This window comes from Ceratotherium simum, chromosome 6 (genome assembly GCF_057802395.1).
Source record: "Ceratotherium simum simum isolate JZ-2026a chromosome 6, ASM5780239v1, whole genome shotgun sequence".
NCBI lineage: Eukaryota > Metazoa > Chordata > Mammalia > Perissodactyla > Rhinocerotidae > Ceratotherium > Ceratotherium simum.
Window position 1 is genome coordinate 5,969,153 of NC_141905.1, and position 20,971 is coordinate 5,990,123.

Below are 20,971 nucleotides of genomic sequence, written 5' to 3' on the forward strand. Positions count from 1 at the left end.
CCAAGTATACTTTTCTTTGTCATTGAGTCTGTGTTTATGTTTCATAGAAAAAGTTGTTTTTATTTATTATTGTGTACAGTATATGAAGACGGAAAATCTCATGGATAAAAAGAGGCAAAATTATTTTTAAGTATATTTTTAAAACATTAAGATTATTTACATTTATAAAATTTTACAGATTAGCTTTCTGTGATCACATGACTGTGATTAGCAAAGAGAAGTTACAAAGTAATTCATATTTGGAGAACTTGTTTAATAGAAATCCTTTTCCGCCTGACGTCAGGTTCTTACTGGACCTTTAGGTTTTAGTTTAGATGTGACAACTTTCATTTGCCTTAAAACCCATACGGTTTTGGCAGTAAATCACATACGAATGTAATTCTAATTCAAAAAGTAAAGTACTAAAAGCCATCAGTACCTGGTCACATTCAAACTGAGATTTAATTAGTACTTTCTGATGTGAATTTATGTTTTTTGGGGATTTTTTTCTTTTAGAACTAATGGGCATTGCTTTGCTATCATAGAAGAAGATGACCAGGGAGAAACTACGTTAGCTTCAGGGTGTATGAAATATGAAGGCTCTGATTTTCAGTGCAAGGTAAGATCTAATTTAAGGCCTATAAAAGAGGAAGGGAGGGGCCACATGAAAAGCATTGACTTCTCCTAGGAGGTGTGTGTGTGGTCTGCACATCCATCGCTGTATGTTCTTGTAAGCAAATGTATTGGAGGAAGTTGACCTCTTTTTTCAAGTAATATGATTGTGGTAATTGAAGTTCCAGATTATTTTACTTTTAAAAATCATCCTGTTTCTAAATTGTCATGACTCCAAAACTTATTTGTGGATCATAAAATTGACTGAAAAGACTTGAAGGTGATGGGCAATAACCTTTGTATCACTATCACTTTGAGACGGCTTAGAAACGTTAAGTCCTTGTAAGGAGATCGCCAGGGAGTTATTTTAACAGCAGCAGTAAAGGCATCAGAGGATCAGTAATGAAGAGTTTACGAACATCCTGACAGCTCAGGGTTTTAAACCTAATCTCTTCAAAATCCTGTATAGTCATTTTGCCCCAGGGGAGGCCTAATGTTTTTGAAAAACAGCTCTAGATAGAACTGTTTGTGTACATATTTAAGCCTTGGCTATTTTAGAAAATTATTCAGATTATTAGAAATTCTCAGTATCAGTAGAAACCTTAAAGATTATATGTTTCAACCTCTCGGCCTGTGTTTGGAATCCTCCCCCACGTTTCTCCCCTAGCACACAAATATTGCATCTCACTGATTTTCTATGTGCTACATCTTTCTAGTGATGGGCTCGTTACCTCCCAACACCACCTATTTCATCTGTAGCAATGACCTGACCAGATCCTTAGAAAACTTTTCTTCTCAGTGACTCTAGGTTTCTCTTCCTTTCTGCCCCTTTGGACCATAGAGAACAAATCTAATCCCTCTTTAATATGACAGCCCTTTACTATGTGAGGAGTGTTTTTTTTTTTTCTTGCTTTCCTCCCCATACCCTCCACTCTTTGCCCAATGAAAATAATAGTTCACAGTGACCTCAGCTGCTCCTTATATGAACAGCTTTAGAGTTACCCACTCTCCAGTTGCTCAGTGTAATATGCAGAATTGAGTGTGGTCTGACCAGAAAAAAAAGCGGAGAGTAAGTAACTCTTGTCCCTTTTTCTAAAGGCAGCCAAATCTAATGTTAGATGTTTGATTGTCTCACATTGTTCTTTTTTTTTTTTTTTTAATAATTTTATTTATTTATTTATTCCCCCAAAACCCCAGTGGATAGTTGTATGTCATAGCTGCACCTCCTTCTAGTTGCTGTATATGGGACGCAGCCTCAGCATGGCCGGAGAAGCGGTGCTTCGGTGCGCGCCTGGGGCGGAACCCGGGCCGCCAGCAGCGGAGCGCACGCGCTTAACCGCTAGGCCACAGGGCCGGCCCACTCACATTGTTCTTGAAACACACTGAGCTTTCTGTCAGCTGAAACCATGTCTCTCGCTCATGCCCCTGCGGAGCCGCACCTCTTCATTCTTTATTGGTGCTGTTGGTTTCTTGACACAAATAAGTAGATGGGAATGGGATGAGTTTTGTTATATAGTTGTCATATACTTGTCTGTGTTAAATTTCATCATATTAGAATTAGTCCTTTGCTCTAATTTGTCAAGATTTGGGGGGATGCTGATTTGGTTGTTTTTTCCAGTTTTATGCTATTTGCATATTTATCAACCACAAATGCTATATATTTTTTAATCACTTAAAAATTGTTGGAGAAAGAGCTACAGTTAGGGCACTGAGCTCAGCAGTAGTAACCAATGTCTTGCAGGCCCCCTAAACTAGGAGTATACCAAACTGAATTCACCAATGTAAGTTAGTTGTTAAACTTGACAATCCATGTTTAAATCCATATGCTTGCCTCCTACGAGCTGTGAAACTTCGGGCAAGGAGCTTTACTCTCTTAAATTGTTTTCTCATCTGTAAAGTTGTTGTAAGGATCAAGTGAGATAGCATACATGTAAGGAGTTTAGCACAACTGGCACATAGTAGAGGCTTAATAAATGGTTGTTTTTATCATATTTAAGCTTTTACCATCTTTAAGCTGGGTTACGCATATCCCTGTGTACACATAGACTGGGTGACACAAGAATCACATAGCACATGGGTAGTATTAAAGGAATCAGTTTATAGATCATAAACTTCCATAGGTCCTATTGCTTAGTATTGATCTGGCTGAGAACACAGCACTTCTCAAGCAGTTTCTCTTTTCCTTCCTCTCTTTTACAATCATGCTTCTCACAGTTTACAGATCAAAGGCCTGGAATGTAAAACCTCAAGTTTCAAAAAGTGTTATAATTTGAAATGTAACTATGAGTGTGAGCGATGTGAGGATATCAAATATGTTTGCATGTCAAGTGCTTTTCAGTTTTTTGCTTTCAACCAAATTGCTAGATCATTGAAAACAATTTTTTATATTTATTTTTTCCTCCCCAAAGCCCCAGTATATAGTTGTATATCCTAGTTGTAAGTCCTTCTAGTTTTCTGTTTGAGGTGCTGCCACAGCATGGCTACTGACAGACGAGTGGTGTGGTTCCACACCCAGGAACTGAACCAAGGCCGCCAAAGTGGAGTGTGCTGAACTTTAACCACTAGGCAATCAGGGCTGGCTCGAAAATAATTTTTGATAATAGGATCATTATGGGAGTTTTAGCATGTGATTGGAAGGTCTTGAAAGAATTATGGGACAATGGTATAACAAACACCTTCCATTGTCATCTTTCTGTTTATGTGAACAAAGTATCTTAGTACTGACCCGGAAAAAAGGAAAAAAGAAAAATAGGAATAAAATTAATACCAAGCCTTCTTGTTCTAGCAATAAGTAATATTTATCCATGAATTTATTAGCTAATTTCTTTTCAAGTCCCAGCCATCATATACCTTTGCAATATAATTTTCTTTTTATGTTAGTATTTTAATAAAGATTATAATATATACATTGTTTTGATCAATTTTATACTAATAATAATTGTGATAACTCAAACCAGAATAACTTTTTAAGACTTAAAGACTTATTGTCACAGGAAATAAAATACATTAATTTATATTTTTATATATATATATATTTTTTTTTTTTTGGTGAGGAAGATCAGCCCTGAGCTAACATCCACGTTAATCCTCCTCTTTTTGCTGAGGAAGACTGGCTCTGAGCTAATATCTATTGGCAATCCTCCTCCTTTTTTTCCCCAAAGCCCCAGTAGATAGTTGTATGTCATAGTTGCACATCCTTCTAGTTGCTGTATGTGGGACATGGCCTCAGCATGGCTGGAGAAGCGGTACATTGGTGCACGCCGGGATCCGAACCCAGGCTGCCAGTAGCCGAGCGCGTGCACTTAACCGCTAAGCCACGGGGCCGGCCCTATATATATTATTTTTGATGTGGAGAATTGTATATCAAAGTATGTTACATTAGGGCATAATTATTGTGGGAGATGTGGAAAGGAAATAAGAGTTCAAGGAGAAAAAGGTATACTATAAAATTTTCAGTTATGGAGCTGGCCAGGTGGCATAGCAGTTAAGTTCGCGCATTCTGCTTCAATGGCCCGGAGTCCGCCAGTTTGGATCCTGGGCACGGACCTACTCACCACTCATCAAGCCGTGCTGAGGGCAGCATCCCACATAGAAGAGCTACAACTCTACAACTATGATACACAGCTATGTACTGGGGCTTTAGGGAGAAAAAATGAAAAAGAGGAACATTGGCAACAGATGTTAGTGCAGGGGTAATCTTGCTCAAAAAAAATTTTTTTTCAGTTGTTAAAGAAGCATTTGTTCATTTATTTTTTTAAAGTAATGATAATGGGGTGTCAAAGCGCTATGTTATTTAGAGTCTACTGAATAGATTTAAGAATGATGTAACAGGTTTTTGGTTTTTGGTGTTTTTTTTTTTTTTTTTTTGGGTTAGGAAGATTAGCCCTGAGCTAACATCTGTTGCGAATCCTCCTCTTTTTGCTGAGGAAGATTGGCTCTGGGCTAGCATCTGTGCCCATCTTCCTCTACTTTATATGTGGGACGCCTACCACAGCATGGCTCAATGAGCGGTGCATAGGTCCGTGCCCAGGATCCAAACCCACAAACCCCGGGCCGCCGCAGCAGAGCATGCAAACTTAACCACTAGGCCGCTGGGCCGGCCCCGACGTAACAGTTTTTTTTTTTTTTAATGTCGTTATGTACAATAAGACAGAAATTATCAATACATTCTATTTATGATAAAAAAAATTGTGGATGTCAGCTTAAAAATATATGGGGGGCTACATTGTTTTTCAGAGTTCTTTTAGGGGTTACACAAGCGAAAAATCTTCACCATCACTTACCTGACCTTCTGTGTATCTTGCCTAAATATCACTGCCCATTTATCCAGCACCTAACCTGAGGCGAGCAGCTCTTGCACTTGTACCCTAAGCCTTTTCCTCCCAGCGCTTTCATGTATTGCCAAGTTTGGATCAAAACTGGTTCAAGTGATAATCACCATGCTCCGCCCAGACCTTGATTCTCTCTCCCGGTCTCTGTTGGTAAATCTGTCTTACTCTTTTTCTTCCTGTAGGGTAAATTATTTCTCAGAAACCACACTGCTGTTCCTTGTAATTTGGCTTCAGTTCCTTCCTCGAGTACCACTCCCTCCTCCCCCACTACCTCCTCCACCCAAGCTCACTAAATAAGTTTATTTAAATTAGGATCTCCTATTTCATGAATGCCAAGTGAGTTTTTTCCCCACAAGCATTCTTATTGCCCACATAAATCTGGAGATACAAATGGACTTGGGCGGAGAATGGGAGTGGGGAGTGAAGGACCAGAAAAGGTTGTATTACCCAACTTTATAATATAGACACACCTGACTTTTGCCTACCCAGTTAACCTACATAAGCAGGATGTAAGGTGAGTCCTATGTTCCTTATTCTTGGTGAAGCCACATCGAGTCTTCTAGGGATTTATAAGCATTTTTGGCTTGTTCTACAGTCTTGGCTGGGATCTGTGTCAAGTTCACTAGAGGAAAAAGAATTATTTTATTGAATATTTACTATTTGCATTTAATATGCTCAGTACTTGGTATGTTGTACCTCATTTTCTCCCATTTACCCTATAAGGCAGGTATTTCTTTATCCTCCATTTTCAGCAAAGGAAACTAAAGCCCAGAGAGAAGTAAGTTCATTGCTCAGGGTCACAAAGTGGCAAAGCTCGGACTTAAACTGTTTGGTTCCAAAGCTCTTGCTTTTTCCATAACACCGTGATGCCTCCACTCTGTTGTTGGCACTGTCTACTTTCTTTCCCTTTTAAAGTAAAGTAATATCATGTTTAGCTCTCTAGTTTCCAACACTCCTTGTTTCTAAAATCTTTGGTTCATACCTGTCTTTCGGCCCTCTCACAAATGCTCTCATCTTTCTGGGACATAATTCACCGAGGCCAGAGTATAGAAACACAGTAGGGACTCTTCATACCTCTGGGATATCAATTCCCACTTACTGGTGTTTGGTCCACCTTCTTCCTTCCTGTAATCATCCTTGGTAGAGAAGACCAAAACAAAATGGGAGTTAAAGGATTGTACGGTTTCCTTGTCCTCCATTACCTGCTGTTTTCTCAGCAGTACATCCATGGCTTGGTGGTCTTTCTTCTAGGGCTGCCAAAGAAATCCTTTCTTGGTTTTTCTTTACATTTTCTCTTTCTCAAGGCTAAGCTCGTTTTGAACTTAGCCTTCCTGAAAGTATGCTTCGTACTTCTTGTATTCATCTTTAGTTATATACTCTCGTTCCATCCTTCATATAAGTTTTCTCTAGATCTAGGATTATTTCAGAGTCACCTGTGTAACTCCTAACATATCTCTCTTTTCTCTTGCTCTTTATGATCATTTAAAAGTAAAAATTGTTAAAAAGTTAAAAATTAAGTTAAAATGTAAAACTTATGCTTTTGGAGGTTTCCGTGACCCATCTTCCCTGATAGAATCTCAAGTCATGGACTCATGTTCATCTTTTTAAAGTAATACCTGGTTATACTGAGGTTTTTCCTTTCTGACCATCTGATATTAAGAATAACACAGTCAATTTCTGCTTATGTTCTTGCTGCTTTTACAATGACAAATAATTCCCTTCTGTTACTATTTTGGTCCAGAATGGCAGCTCCCCCAGGCAGTGCTGAAATGTCATCATTCAAGCTAGGAACTTGTCAAATATTGTACTGTTAATCAAATAAAACTTCACACATATATTTTCCCGTGACTACAGTCTTTTTCTGTGCTTGTTTTCTTATGTTAGGGACACATCTCATATCTCGGTGATGGTCTCTAAAAAACTCTCAGGAATATTGTTTCTGTATTTTGCCCTTATCCTTGCCACGTATTCAACTTGCTTCAACGTTGGGTTCTTCGTTAGTTTCAACATACCTGTTATGCGCACAATCTGCAGTATCTTCTACCTACTTGACTACCTTTCCTAACCTGTCTTTTCTTTAGACTAGGACATCCTGCACATTTTAGCCTGATCTTAAGTCTCATCCAAGTCTCAGTACTACTATGAGATCGTACTTATCCTGCTAGTTCATCATTGTAATAAAATGTATTATCCGTGTTTTTTAGGAAGAGATCTCATAACTTTAATTACTATTTTACTAAAAACAAATGAATAGTAATATATTAAGATTTGCCAGTGTTTTACTGAAAAATACTTAGAAACTTTGTCTGTAATCAAGTTAAAGTTTAGTGTACTAACACACCATCACATGCATATGTTCTCTTTAAGAAAAACCATTTTACAGTCTTCAAAACACTATTTGAGCACAAATTCTGATTTTTCAATAATCTTTTTTTACACCTAAAATTTGCAGGTGCTTTTCACTCACTGATTTAGAAATGGTATTTTATGAATATTTTAAAAATTCATTACCAGTTTAGTATATCAAACTATTTCTAATTTTGTCATTACTCTTCCTCTAGGATTCACCAAAAGCCCAGTTACGCCGGACGATAGAATGTTGTCGAACCAATTTATGTAACCAGTATTTACAACCTACGCTGCCCCCTGTTGTTATAGGTAGGTTAGCAGAGAAAAGTGTGATCCTCATTCTCAGTAAAATATTTTCTCTGATTTTAACAATAAGCAAACTTTCTAAAATTTAACAGTAGAAATTATTTTTTCCTTTTAAGATGTGGTAGAAAGGTAATATGTTTACTTCATTGTTTACTTCCATTGTCAGGTCCTTTTTTCGATGGCAGCATTCGATGGCTGGTTGTGCTCATTTCTATGGCTGTCTGCATAATTGCTATGATCATCTTCTCCAGCTGCTTTTGTTACAAGTAAGAAGATAATTATTTTGATGCAAAATATTTTGTTGAACATTAGATATAAACTGTTGTTCTTAAAGCCAGTGGGCAGAAACCGTTGACTGCTAAATGCAGTTCAGAAACCATTAACTTATATTCTCTGGTTATAGCTCGTTTAATTAACTAGATTATAATTTTCTTAAGGGAAAAGAAGACTTTACTATCTATCAGTTAATTGGACACAACTTTATACTTCTTATTTTGTTCGTGAGTGCTTATGATTTTCTTCCTTATAGAATATTGACCTTTCTTATTTCTGAATGTTTAAAACCTGTCCCAGGAAACCAACTATATTATCATTCTTTAGTTATTTGGGGTTCAGAATTGTTTGCATTTAGTCATGATTTCAGAAGACAGTTGCCTGCATAAACTTCAATAACAAAACATTATCTTGCTGACATATGAAGAGACAGAGAGATCAGTGGAATAAGTTACCAAACCTGTCAGTAGACCCAAGTATATACATATATTTAGTTTATGATAAAAGTAACATTTCAGATTACTGAGGAAAAGATGGAGTATTCAGTAAATGGATTTGGGAGTAGGTAGCTATATGGGAAAAAATAAAGTTGAATCAATTCCCTACACGAAATAAATTTTAGCCAGATTGGAGCTAGATATATATAATGATTAAAGTACTAGAACAAACCATAGAAGAATTTTAAAAAATAATGTCAGAGTGTGAAAGACCTTTCAAAGTGTGACACAAACCTTAGAAGCAAAAGAAAAAAACCCAAAACCTTAAAATTAAAAAAGGAAAGATTGATAATGTCAACTACATAAAGATAAAACTGTACTGTGTGGTAGAAACCGCCATAGATGGTCAGAAGACAGACTAACAGTGAAAAATATCGGCAGCTCATATTACAAAGAGCTGATTTTTTAAATATAGAGAGCGTCTATAAATCAAAAAGAAAAAAATCTAGCAATTTAGTGGGAAAATAGGCAAAAAAAATAAACACATGATTTATCTAAAAAGAAATAAATATAGCTTTTAAAAGAAAAATAGAAAGACTGACTCAAGAATACTCATAATATGAAAAATGTAAATTAAAATCATACTGAGATAGTGTTTTTCACCTATTATACTGGCAAAGATCCAGATGTTTGATAAACAAGTCTTTTAGATGAAGAGGCAGATTGAGCATACTTATTTACTTTTGCTGCCCCCACTAGAACAGCAATAAAGATTTTTTAACTTCTTTGTCCAACTAGGACAGGGAGAACAGGAGATAAGATAACAGCAGAAAACTTTGGAATCAGTGAAGCTTTTGGGTGAGTAAAAGGTGACTTTGCAGACCTAAAAAATCTGAATCCTAGGCTAGACATTAAGAAAGCCAAAAAACAACTGGTTTATACTATAGAATTCCCCAGGAAGCTCAGGAATTGGCTTATCAATTACCGCTTATCTCCGTAAGTGAAGTTGAAGGTGGCAGTAAAACCAAGAGGATTGCTTGAAAGTCTGTTTTTAGAAAGTCAGATGCTATATTTGTTATGCAATACTACATTAAGAAGTCACTCCCAAACTTAGTGGCTTAAAACAGCAATTATTATCTCTCAGTGTTTCTGTGCATCAGGAATTCAGGAGTGACTTGACTGGGTGGCTCGGGATCATTAATGACATCTAGTCAGATATCAGCAGAGGCTGGGCTCACCTGAAGGTTTGGCTGGGGGCTGGTAGATCACCTTCTAAGAAAGCTCACTTCCAAGGCTCAGAAGTTGGCAGGAGACCTTAGTTCCTCTGATGTGAGCCTCTTTACAGAGCTGCTTGAGTGTCCTTGCAGCCTGAAACCTGGCTCTCCCACCAGAGTGAGTGATCCAAGAGACCAAGGTGGAAGCTGCAATGCTGTTTATGGTCTAGATTCAGAAGTCACACCATCACTTCTGCCATATTCTATTGGTCACACAGGTCAGCCCTAATGCATTATGGACAGGAACTAAACAAGCACATGCATGCCAGGAGGTGAGGATCTTTGTGGGCCATTTTGGATGCCAAGTACCACAGATACTGAGATCCGTACTCCTATTCTGAATAATCACATGACTTCCCCACCATCTCCCTACCAGAAGGCTAGAAGTGTATTCTCTGGAAAGAACAAAAATAAGGTTCTCAGCTGTGAGGGTGGGGTATTATAGTGAAAACAAGGAGGTAAGGTGGATAATATTTACATATTGATTGATGGGCCCCCAACCCTCCCAGAACTCTGTCGGCCAGGCTTATTCCCTCTAGACAAAAGCTAGGAAGCTTCTTCCTGGGGAACTCCATCCAGCCCAAGAGAAAAGACCTAAACATACTGACCCCAGTGAGCCCAATGAAATGGCCCAGGCAAATGATCTTACAGTGAAGGCTGTAATCAATAAGCTCCACTCACATACTAACAGCTGCCAATCAGGCAGTGAAGAACACTGATCCCTGAGAAACAGGAAACAAATGAGGTGAGCCTTTGGATTATCCAGCTACTGTCTGAAGAGAGTTTTTGGCTGCAGAATACAGGAGGAACCTAGGTATAGCCCGGCAGACTGAATTGAGGAGATATAGCCAGGAGTCTGGGGAGTGAATAGCAGCTACAATTCATAGGACCGAGTACTGGAAAGGAGAGAACTTAACGGAAAAAGAACTCCAGATACCTGCAGAAGGTTCCCATCAGATATTCAGCTGAATCTTTTTTTTTTTTTTTTTTTTTTTAAAGATTTTATTTATTTAATTTTTTCCCCCCAAAGCCCCAGTAGATAGTTGTATGTCATAGCTGCACATCCTTCTAGTTGCTGTATGTGGGACTCGGCCTCAGGATGGACGGAGAAGTGGTGCCTCGATGCGCACCCGGGATCCGAACCCAGGCCACCAGCATCGCAGCACGTGCACTTAACCACCAAGCCACAGGGCCGGCCCAGCTGAATCTTGATCAGTGTGTACAAGTAAGGAAACTACCGAAGGCTGGGAGAGAATGCCTGAAAAGATTGAAGGAAACAGTATTTGTTGCTCACAAGGCTGGGAAGAGTGTCTGTTCCCACCAGCTATGAGACTTGAAAACCTCATAATTCACAGGACTTTGGTTACAGTACTCAGAAGGATCTTATCTCAATATTGGGCAATAATTAACCCTAGACAAAACATGGCTCTGGTACCACCTCAAAAGCAAGACCCAAAAGGATCATTCTATTTCCAAGTAGCTGCATCCTAGAACAAGGCTCAAGAATATTTATAGGAATACGAAAATACCCAGCACCCAGCAAGGTAAAAGTCACAATATCTGCCATCCAATCAATGATTACCACATATGTAAAAAGTAGGAAAATATGACGAATAAGGAGAAATCAAAACCACCAACTCAGAACTGATATAGATTTTAGAATTAGCAGAGAAGGGCATTAAAACAGTTATTACAGCTATATTTTCATATGTTCAAAAAGTAATAGAGTCATAGAAGATATAAAAAAGACCCAAATGAAACTTCAGGATATGAAATCTGTAATATTGAGATGACATATACGCTGGATGAAATTAATGGCAGGTTAGACACTGTAGCAGAAAAGATGAGTGAACATGAGGACATAACAATAGAAACTAAACAAACTAAAACATTAAGAACTTAAAAAATGAATTGAGCACCAGTGAGCCGTGAGACTTAAGGCAGCCCGATATATATATATATAGTTGGAGTTCCCAAAGGGGAGAGGAGGAGAGAGCAGAAGAAAATATTTTAAGAAATAATGACCAAAATTTTTCCAAAGCTAGTGAAAACTGTAAACCTGTAGGTCCAAAAAGCTCCGCAAACCCTAAGTACAAGAAACACAAAGAAAGCTATAGCAAGGCACGTCGTTATCAGATTGCTCAAAACCAGTGATAAAGAGAAAAATCTTAAATGCAGCCAGAGAAAAAAGGAAGATTATGTACAGAGGAGAAAAGATAAGGGTGGTGGCCAACTTTTCATGGGAATCAGTGCAAGCAAGAATATAGCGGAGCAACATCTTTAAAGTACTCAAAGGAAAAAGTTATGAACCTAGAATTCTATACCCAGAGAAAATATTTTTGGAAAATGAAGGCAAAATAAAGGCTTTCAGGGGCCGGCCCCGTGGCTTAGCAGTTAAGTGCACACGCTCCGCTGCTGGCGACCCGGGTTCGGATCCTGGATGAGCACCGTCGCACTGCTTCTCCACCCATGCTGAGGCTGCGTCCCACATACAGCGACGTGGGAAGGATGTGCAACTGTGACATACAACTATCTACTGGGGGTTTGGGGGGAAAATAAATAAATAAATAAAATTATAAAAAAATAAAGGCTTTCAGACATAGAAAAGCTTGAAAGAATTCATCACCAGCAGATCTGCGCCACAAGAAAATTATGCCAGGTGGAAATACGAATCTACACAAAAGAAGGAAGAGCTGGAAATGGAGGTCAAGGTAACCCTGACACAAACTACAGTGTCATTTACGATTAACTGAAAAGAAAACTCATCTCAGAATCAAGCTATAGATATTCTAGTGACCTAGAGCAGTTCGTGAAATACAGAGACACCACAAACTGTTCATTTAGGCTCCTTTTGTAGTTTTAAACTAAATATTACAGAGAACCTCATGACTATCCTGTTTATATTTAGCTTTTGAATTTTATGTACTAGTTTTATTTACTTGAAGACCATTATCTATCAGATTTACGGGATTAGTAATTTGGGGTATTCATTCACATTTAGCTTGACTGTAACAAGACACAAATTGCTATCTATAGCAAGCCATAAAAGGATAAGATTAATGTGTATCTTTCCACATATCAAGGTTAGTCTCTTTTATGTATCTCATTAATATTTTTTTCACTTTTTTTCTGATGACTGTTTTCTTCCAGTCTAGACAAATTTGCAAATTTATTCTTCTTGAATCTGATTTACATTTATGATAACGTGGCCCTCAAAATCAATACTTTCTCCAAAACTTCCTCTCTAACCATCATCTCCCTTCATTCTGGATTAGATATCATTTCTTTGCCATTCTGCCAGTTCCTTCTACTTCCCTCTGACATGGAATTTCTGTCCTTTTTTGTAAGTGATTTCTCTGACCCTTAAAAAACTGGTTAAATCCCATGATCCACCCCCAAAACGTTTATTACTTTTACCTTACAGTTTTTATATTTTCTATCGTGTTTACTTATTCATAATTATTTGCCTAAAGTCTGCCTTTTCTGCTAAACAGAAATCTCAATTATGGTAGAGAATACTTGTCCATTAATATTTTAATATTTATGATGACTGGCTGATACATTACCACTTTTCTGTTGAATTATTAAGGATAAACACCGTGAGTTGGTGTGCCCCCATGCTTGGCACACAGATACTCATTAAAACTTGTTGATGTTCACCAGCCTCCCCTTGGCCCACAATGGCTGCTTGGGAAGCACTATCACAGATTAATTGATCAGATATGAACCCCCTTCTGGCTTTATAATTGGTCCATTAGCCTCACTGCCACTAGTAGACTCCTAGTCCCACAGTAGTTAAATATTAAAAATCGGTGATTTTTAAATTAAATTAATTGCAGCAAAAAATATTGCCAAATAATGTTTCATTTAATAAAAAAGATGATAAACATTTATTGTACACCTTAAAAAAGGAGTTGCTGGGGCTGGCCACGTGGCGTAGTGGTTAAGTGTGCTCCCTCTGCTGCTGGCAGCCCGGGTTCGGATCCTGGGCGCACACCGAGGCACCGCTTGTCAGGCCATGCTGTGGCAGTGTCCCACATAACGTGGAGGAAGATGGGCACAGATGTTAGCCCAGGGCCAGTCTTCCTCAGCAAAAAAAAGAGGATTGGCAGATGTTAGCTCAGGGCTGATCTTCCTCACAAAAAAAAAAAAAAAAAAGGAGTAGCTAATCAGCTTTAAAGTGATTAGAAATAAGAAAAAATGTCCTTTTGTTCACGTTTATTTTTATTATTTTCAGCACTCTCCATTTGTTTGGTTAGTTCCAAGTTTTAGGTCCAAGTTTCATTTGGTATGTGCCTTCTGCCTGAACAACTTCCTTTAACTTAATTTCTTGCAATGTAAGTCTACTGGCCATAAGTTCTCCCAGCTTTTGTTTGTCTGAAAAATCTTTTGCCTTCATTTTTCAAAGGTATTTTCACTGGATGTAGAATTCTGGGTTGACTTTTTGTCCTTAGAGATGTTACCTTTATCTTTGGTTTTAAAAAATTTGACTATAATATATTTAGAATATGTATGTTTCTTTTTGGTATTTACTTTCATTTCAGGTTCACTGAGCTTACTGAATCTGTGGTTTGATGTTTTTCTCTATTTTTGCGAAGTTATTGTCTATCTCTTCACATATTTTATCTGTTCCTTGTATCTCTCCCTTCTCCTTTTGAGACGATAGCTACACATATTTTAGATTATTTGATACTGTCTCACAGCTCTTTTATTCTTCGTTGAATTTTTCTAATTCGTTTTGCTCTATGTTTTTTAGTTCGGGTCATTTCTATTCACCTGTTTTCAAATTCACTAGTTTTATTCCCTCAGCTGGGTCCAGTCTCCTTGAGCCTGTCAAAGGAATTATTCATCTCTGACATCATGTTTTACATTTCTAGCATTTCCATTTGACTCGATTTCTCTGCTGAAGTTCTTCTTCTCTTTATTCGTGTTGTCCATCTTTTCCACTAGAAGCTTTATCATTTTAATCAGAGTTATTTTAAAGTGCCTGTCTGATAGTTCCAACATATGAGTCATCTCCGAGACTGGTTCTATTAATTGCCTGACCTCTTGACAGTGAGCTGTTTTCTTTGTCTTTTAGTGTGTCTCATAACTTTTGATCAAGTGCTGTATATCATATTTAGAATAATAGACTGAGATAAAAAAAAAATATGTTTGTATATATACCTAAAAATGGCCGTGCCTCTAATTCTCTTAGGCTGTTAGTGTGGGAGAGTGAGTCAGTCTGGTCAGGAGTTGAATTGGGCTTGGGTTTTGTTAAATGTTTGGGTCTGTGCCTTCAGGACATCACAGGTTTCACGTTCCTTTGGTAATGGGCTGATGTTACATTGTGCTTAGAGTCGGGGTTTAGGTGCGGAAGGGTTTTTCTCTTTGTCCCTGCTCACCCTCTCAGCTTTCACTGTATGCCTGCACCAGAGCAGGCGTCTCCCTCCACACTTTTGCTCTTCCCTGAGAGGGAGCCTGCTGCTGCATGTTACTCATGGTGGGGGCAGGTGGAAAGTGGGGGAGGGGATGTCTGTTGTCCTTAGGTAGGCTCTGTGTTGCTATACCTTAAGGATGGGGCTTTCTCGGAGTTTTGACCCTTCCTCAGCATCAATGGATCTTTGCCTGATGGGGGCAGAGGAAGTGTTTCCTACACATCAACCAGAGGCAGAGGGATTTGCTTCTGCTCTTCATATCCCGAAGTAATGGATGTTTGCCTGTGCCTTGGGGGGCGAGAGGGTTAGCAGGAAAGAAGAAAACAATCATGGTATACAGTGAGATCCACATTTGGGTAGAGTTTACATAGTCATAATCATGCAAACATTGAATATTGGTCTGAACAAATATTATGCTATAACTATGTTGGGAGGTTGTGAGGATAGAAGTATTTCTGCTTGGGGTAGGGGTGTTAAATGATGAGTTAAATCCACATCTTCCACAGTGTGAGGTCAATAGTTAAAGCCTAAGACTGAAAAACTGAAAATGTCAATATAAGCATGTTATTTAGAAATTTAGGTAAACGTTACATCAGCTTAGAAAAGTTGAAAATGTTTGCTTCTAAGAAGCGCAAAACGAGTGGGAGGAGGGGAGTCTCTTGGGTTATCTTGAGACGAGATGGGAACAACACAAGGGTGTGGATGACAGTGGGAGAAAATGGGCACTCGCACATAATGGTGGAGGGGTTATAACTGGTATAACCTGCAAAAGAGGTCAGTAGAGCCTTCCATCAAAATTCCAAATTCAGTTCTGACTTCTGGTCATTTGTACTACAGATATGCCAGCAAATTTTTTCATTTCAGCCTTGTATGAAATCAGACTAGAAACAATCTGAATGTTACCAGTAAGGAATGGTGGTAACAGCCATACAATGGAATACTGTTTAGCCGTCAAAGAAAAAGGAGGCTCTTTATGTGCTGCTGTGGAGTGATCCTCCAGGTATATTGCTAAGTGAAAAAGCAAGCTGCAGAACAGTATGTGTTGGTATACTACCATTTCTGGAAGGAAAAAAAAAGCAGAGATGAACAGCAGTGTGTCTGTTGGTTTAATATGCATAGATGGTCCCCAGAAGATTACCCAGGAGACTGGCAATAGTTCCAGTTCCAGCTTCCTTCTAGGAAGGTGAACTTGATGGCTTAGGGATAGGGGTGGGAGGAAGGTTTTTCATTGTACACCCTTTTATGTCTTTTGAATTTTATACCATTTGAGTTACTTAACCCATATAAAGTTTTAAAAATAAAATTACAAGAATCCTTAAGTATGTTGAGCTATCCACATGGAAAACAAATCTAACTTGATGTATTCCCTAATTTCCATCCTTTACTGTAAGTTCCAAATGGATTAAAGGAGTAAAGGAGAGAATCAAAATTTTAAGACCTTTAAAATATGTTTATGATATTAGGGTGGGAAAGGTTGTCTTAAACAAGACACAAAAGCATGTATTAAAAAGGGGGAAAAGAGATTGATAAAGTTAATTTGACAACATTAAAATTAAAAACTGACATAAAACACCATAAATGTAGTGACATGACAATCAGACTGAGAGAAGACTGTTGTAACATAATTATCAAAGTTTTAGTATCCAGATTATATAAAGATACCCCTATGAATCAATAAGAAAAAAAGATAAAAACACCCCAGTTGAAAACATGCAAAAACATGAACAGGCAGTTCACAGGAGAAAACTGAACTGTGAAAAAAAAAAGTCAATGGGCCGGCCCCGTGGCTTAGTGGTTAAGTGCGCGCGCTCCGCTGCTGGCGGCCCGGGTTCGGATCACGGGCGCGCACCAACGCACCGCTTCTCCGGCCATGCTGAGGCCGCGTCCCACATACAGCAACTAGAAGGATGTGCAACTGTGACATACAACTATCTACTGGGGCTTTGGGGGGAAAATAAATAAATAAATAAAATTATGGAAAAAAAAGTCAATCTCCTTAGTAATCAGGCGAAAACAAAAAACACGTCACTATTTCATACCCATTCAGTTGGCAAAAGTCTAAAAATATGACAGTTCTGAGTTTGGATTGGAGTGTGGGGAAATGCACATTGTGATATTATACTTTTGGTGGAAGTATAAATTATTCCACTTTTGAGAGCAATTTGGTGATATCAATAAAATTGAAAGTATGTATACCTTCAAGAAATCCTTAGACATCTGCACAAAAGACAGGCAGAAAAATATTTTTTGCAGTACTGTTTATATTAACAAACTTTTGGAAATAACTAAAATATGGCTATCAGAGTAAGTTGTGGCAAATCCATAACAGGAATGCTAGGTATTATTTAAATCATTTCCTTAACAGAATAGTAGTGACTTGGACCATGGATTCCAGACCCAGGCTTCAGGGTTTGGATCCCAGCGTCACCACTGGCCAGCTGTCTGACTTGGGACAGATGATGAACCTCTGGGTTATGGTTTCCTCATTTGTCAAATGGAAACAGTGGTACTTAACCTCTTAGGAGTTTGGGAAAGATGAAGTGAGTCACAAAACAGTGCCTGACACACTCAGCATCAATAAAAATGAGCTATTGTTTTTTAGCATATATCAACATGAGTAAGTATGTAAAACATTAGGAGGTTTTTTTTTAAAAGCAAGGTGCAGAATATTAATACAACATATGCCATTTATGTAAATTTGTGTCCACAGAAACTATGTTGTTTATGAATATATACATTTATAGTAAAGGTATAAATACATAGATAGGAAGGATGTAACTAGATTCAGGGTAGTGTTAGTCTCTTAGGAGTAAAAGAGGGAAATGGAATTATCAGGGAAATGGCTGGAGCTTCAAATATTTCTAATGTTTATTTATTTAAAATAGACCTAAAATAAATATAACATCATGTTAATAATTTATTAAATAGTCTACACATGGGTGCCAGTTGAATTAATCTCTACGTTTCTGTGTGTTAAATTTCATAATTTGAAATTTTAAAAAGAGAAACCTTCAAAAATATAATGAATTAAGAGAACTTGTTTTCTTTTCCATAAACTCTTTTTCTCTTTTTGTAAAGTGGAAATATATTTATTGTTCATTTTGATACAAAAATACATACTTATAAATTCAAATGAAAATACTTATGTAAAGTAGACGGTGTGAATATTCCTACATCCCCAGAAATAACTATTATTTACAACTTGCTCTATATCCTTTCTGATCTTTTTAGACATAAATACATGTAATTTAAAAATTTTTCATAGCTAGGATTACACTTTACATGCTGTTTTTTAATCTGTTTTTTTCATGTACCAATACACCATGAGCGTCTTTCCATTTTAACATGGTGTATGGAACTTTAACCTCATAAATTACATTTCTGGACATTATTTTAACAAAGGCTATATTATCCTGTGATAAGACTAATTTGGATAGAAAGGGTGATGATGTCGACAATCTCAAAATTTTTCTTACCTTAGAGTTTTATAGTTTTAGAATTTTAATGTAGATTATTTTCTGTTTTTTTAAAAGACATTATTGCAAGAGCATCTCAAGCAGACGTCGTTATAATCGTGATTTGGAACAGGATGAAGCGTTTATTCCAGTTGGAGAATCATTAAAAGACCTTATTGACCAGTCACAGAGTTCTGGTAGTGGATCTGGACTACCTTTATTGGTAAGATAAAATGTCATATACACATGAACGTTTTATTGATAAAGAATGTGTCCTCGTATGATGGTAGACAGCAATGGTTATTACAGATTAGGGAATATTACTAGACATTTTTTTCCTTTTTATTTAGAAAGATGGTTGCAGTAATGCAAGATGAAATTAAGTAAAAACAAGAAATACGAAATGAAAAAAAATAGATAGGCAAGTAAGATAGAGCCATAAGCAAGGTTAGGAAAGAAAATGTGGTCGTGAAGTGCTATGTAAGTCTTACAGTTAGCTGCAAGTTTTGCTTTTTATAGCCAACTTGAAGAGGAATCAAGATTCCTTGCATCTATAGGTTAAACTGATTGCTTGGGAGAAGTGTAACTACTTCAGATTCTAAAATTGAGGGGAACTTATCCCCACAGATCTCCATAGAGGTGATACTTCCCTCAATATATTACTGTATTACCAAACACAATTCATAAAAATTATTTTAAAGTGAGTTGTAAGCAGTTCTAAGAGGGTTATATATATGGAAATATTCAGATTTAGGGGTCAAGAGGACCCTTCTAATAAACACTAGATATCCAGATAGATTTTTAATTTGTTTAATTGCAGTTGTTTGTTTAATTTTTGTTTAATTACGTTTGTTTAAAATAAATACATTGACTTCTAAAAATTCATCAAATTAAATAATTCCGTAATTGAATTGGAAAGGTTAAAGTAAAACTATCTTCATATGTGGACAACATGGTTGTCTACATAGAAAATCTCAAGGATGATATAAAGCTACAACAACCAATAAGTGAGTTTATCAGGGTTACAGAATATAAAGTCATTGAACAGAAATCCTTAAATTTATATACACTGGCAACAAACGATTAGAAATTGAAATTTAAAAAGCAGTACCATTTAAAATAGCATCAAAAACATGAAATATTTTGGAATAAGCTTAACAAAATTTATATAAGACCTGTACACTGAAAATCAGAAAACACTGCCAAAAGAAATTAACAAAGCCCTAAATAAGTGGAGATGTATTTCCTGTTTGTGAATCAGAGGACTCCATATTAAGATTTCAGTTTTCCTAAAATCAATTTATAGTTTCAATTCAGTCCAAATCAAAATTAGAGCAAAGTTTCATAAAAATTGATGAGCTGATTCTAACGTTTATGTGGAAATGCAAAGGACCTAGAAGAGCCGAAACAATTTTGAAAAAGAATAAAGAGATTTCACTGCCTGATTTCTGGACTTAATGTAAAGCTACAGTCATCAACACAGTGTGGTCCTGGCATAAGGATAAGTATGTGTTTCAGTGGAACAGAATAGAGAGTCTAGACAAGGACACACATATATATGATCAATTGATTTGGGTGCCAGAGTAATTCAGTGGGGGAAGGACAGTCTGGCATCCATTTGCCAAAAATTGAATCTTTGACGCTTACCTCACTCCATGTACAAAATTACCTTGAAATGGATAATAGACCTAAGTGTAAAGGTTACAGTATAAAACCTTTAAAAGAAAATGTTTTAGAAAATCACTGTGACCTGAAACTAATATAATATTCTATGTCAACTATACTTTAGTAAAAAGCACACACATGCAAAGAAAGAAAATCATTGTGACCTTGGGTTGAGCAGATTTCTTAGAACACAAAAAGCATGATTCTTTTCTTTTTCTCCTTTTCCTTCCCAAAGCCCCAGTACCTAGTTGTATATTCTAGTTGTAAGTCATTCTCGTACTTCTATGTGAGCTGCTGCCACAGCATGGCTACTGACAGACGTGTGGTGTGGTTCCGTGCCTGGGAACCGAACCCGAGCCACTGAAGCAGAGCTCGCCAAACTTTAACCGCTAGGCCATCAGGGCTAGCTCATGATTCGTTTTAAAAAATGATAAATTGGGCTTTCTCAAAAATTTGAAACTTTTCTTGTTCGGAAGACACTGTCAAGAAAATGAAAAAGCAGGTCACAAACTGGCAAAGCAAATCTGATAAAGAATTTGTGTTACAGAATATATAAAGAACTTTTACAATTCAGTAATAAGACAACCCAATTTTTAAAAATGGACAAAAGATTTGAATAGACACTTCCCCAAAAGAAGATATAAGAATGGCAAATAAGCACATGAAAAGATGCTCAGTATCACTGGGGAAATGCAGATTAAACACAATGAGATACTACTGCACATCCACTTGTATGGCTAAGACTGAGATATTAAGTACTGAAAAGGATATAAATAAATCAACTGGAAATGTCATACATTGCTGATTGAAATGCAAAATGGTATAGCCACTGTGGGAAATGGTTTGACGGTTGACTGAAAAGTTAAGCATATA

At 37.2% G+C, this 20,971-nt stretch overlaps 1 protein-coding gene across 7 annotated transcripts in view; it reads left to right on the plus strand.

Annotated features, from left to right (window-relative positions):
- Positions 1 to 20,971, plus strand: part of BMPR1A (bone morphogenetic protein receptor type 1A) — a 152,043-nt gene that overhangs the window by 119,574 nt on the left and 11,498 nt on the right. For 6 of the 7 annotated variants that reach the window (XM_087431807.1, XM_087431806.1, XM_087431803.1 and 3 more), the window contains 5 exons: positions 496 to 598; positions 7,484 to 7,580; positions 7,744 to 7,843; positions 9,086 to 9,145; positions 18,512 to 18,656. In XM_087431807.1, the coding sequence (XP_087287933.1) occupies positions 496 to 598; positions 7,484 to 7,580; positions 7,744 to 7,843; positions 9,086 to 9,145; positions 18,512 to 18,656 (505 nt within the window). The remainder of the gene's footprint in view (positions 1 to 495; positions 599 to 7,483; positions 7,581 to 7,743; positions 7,844 to 9,085; positions 9,146 to 18,511; positions 18,657 to 20,971) is intronic. The other variant, XM_087431810.1, reaches the window with a different exon arrangement.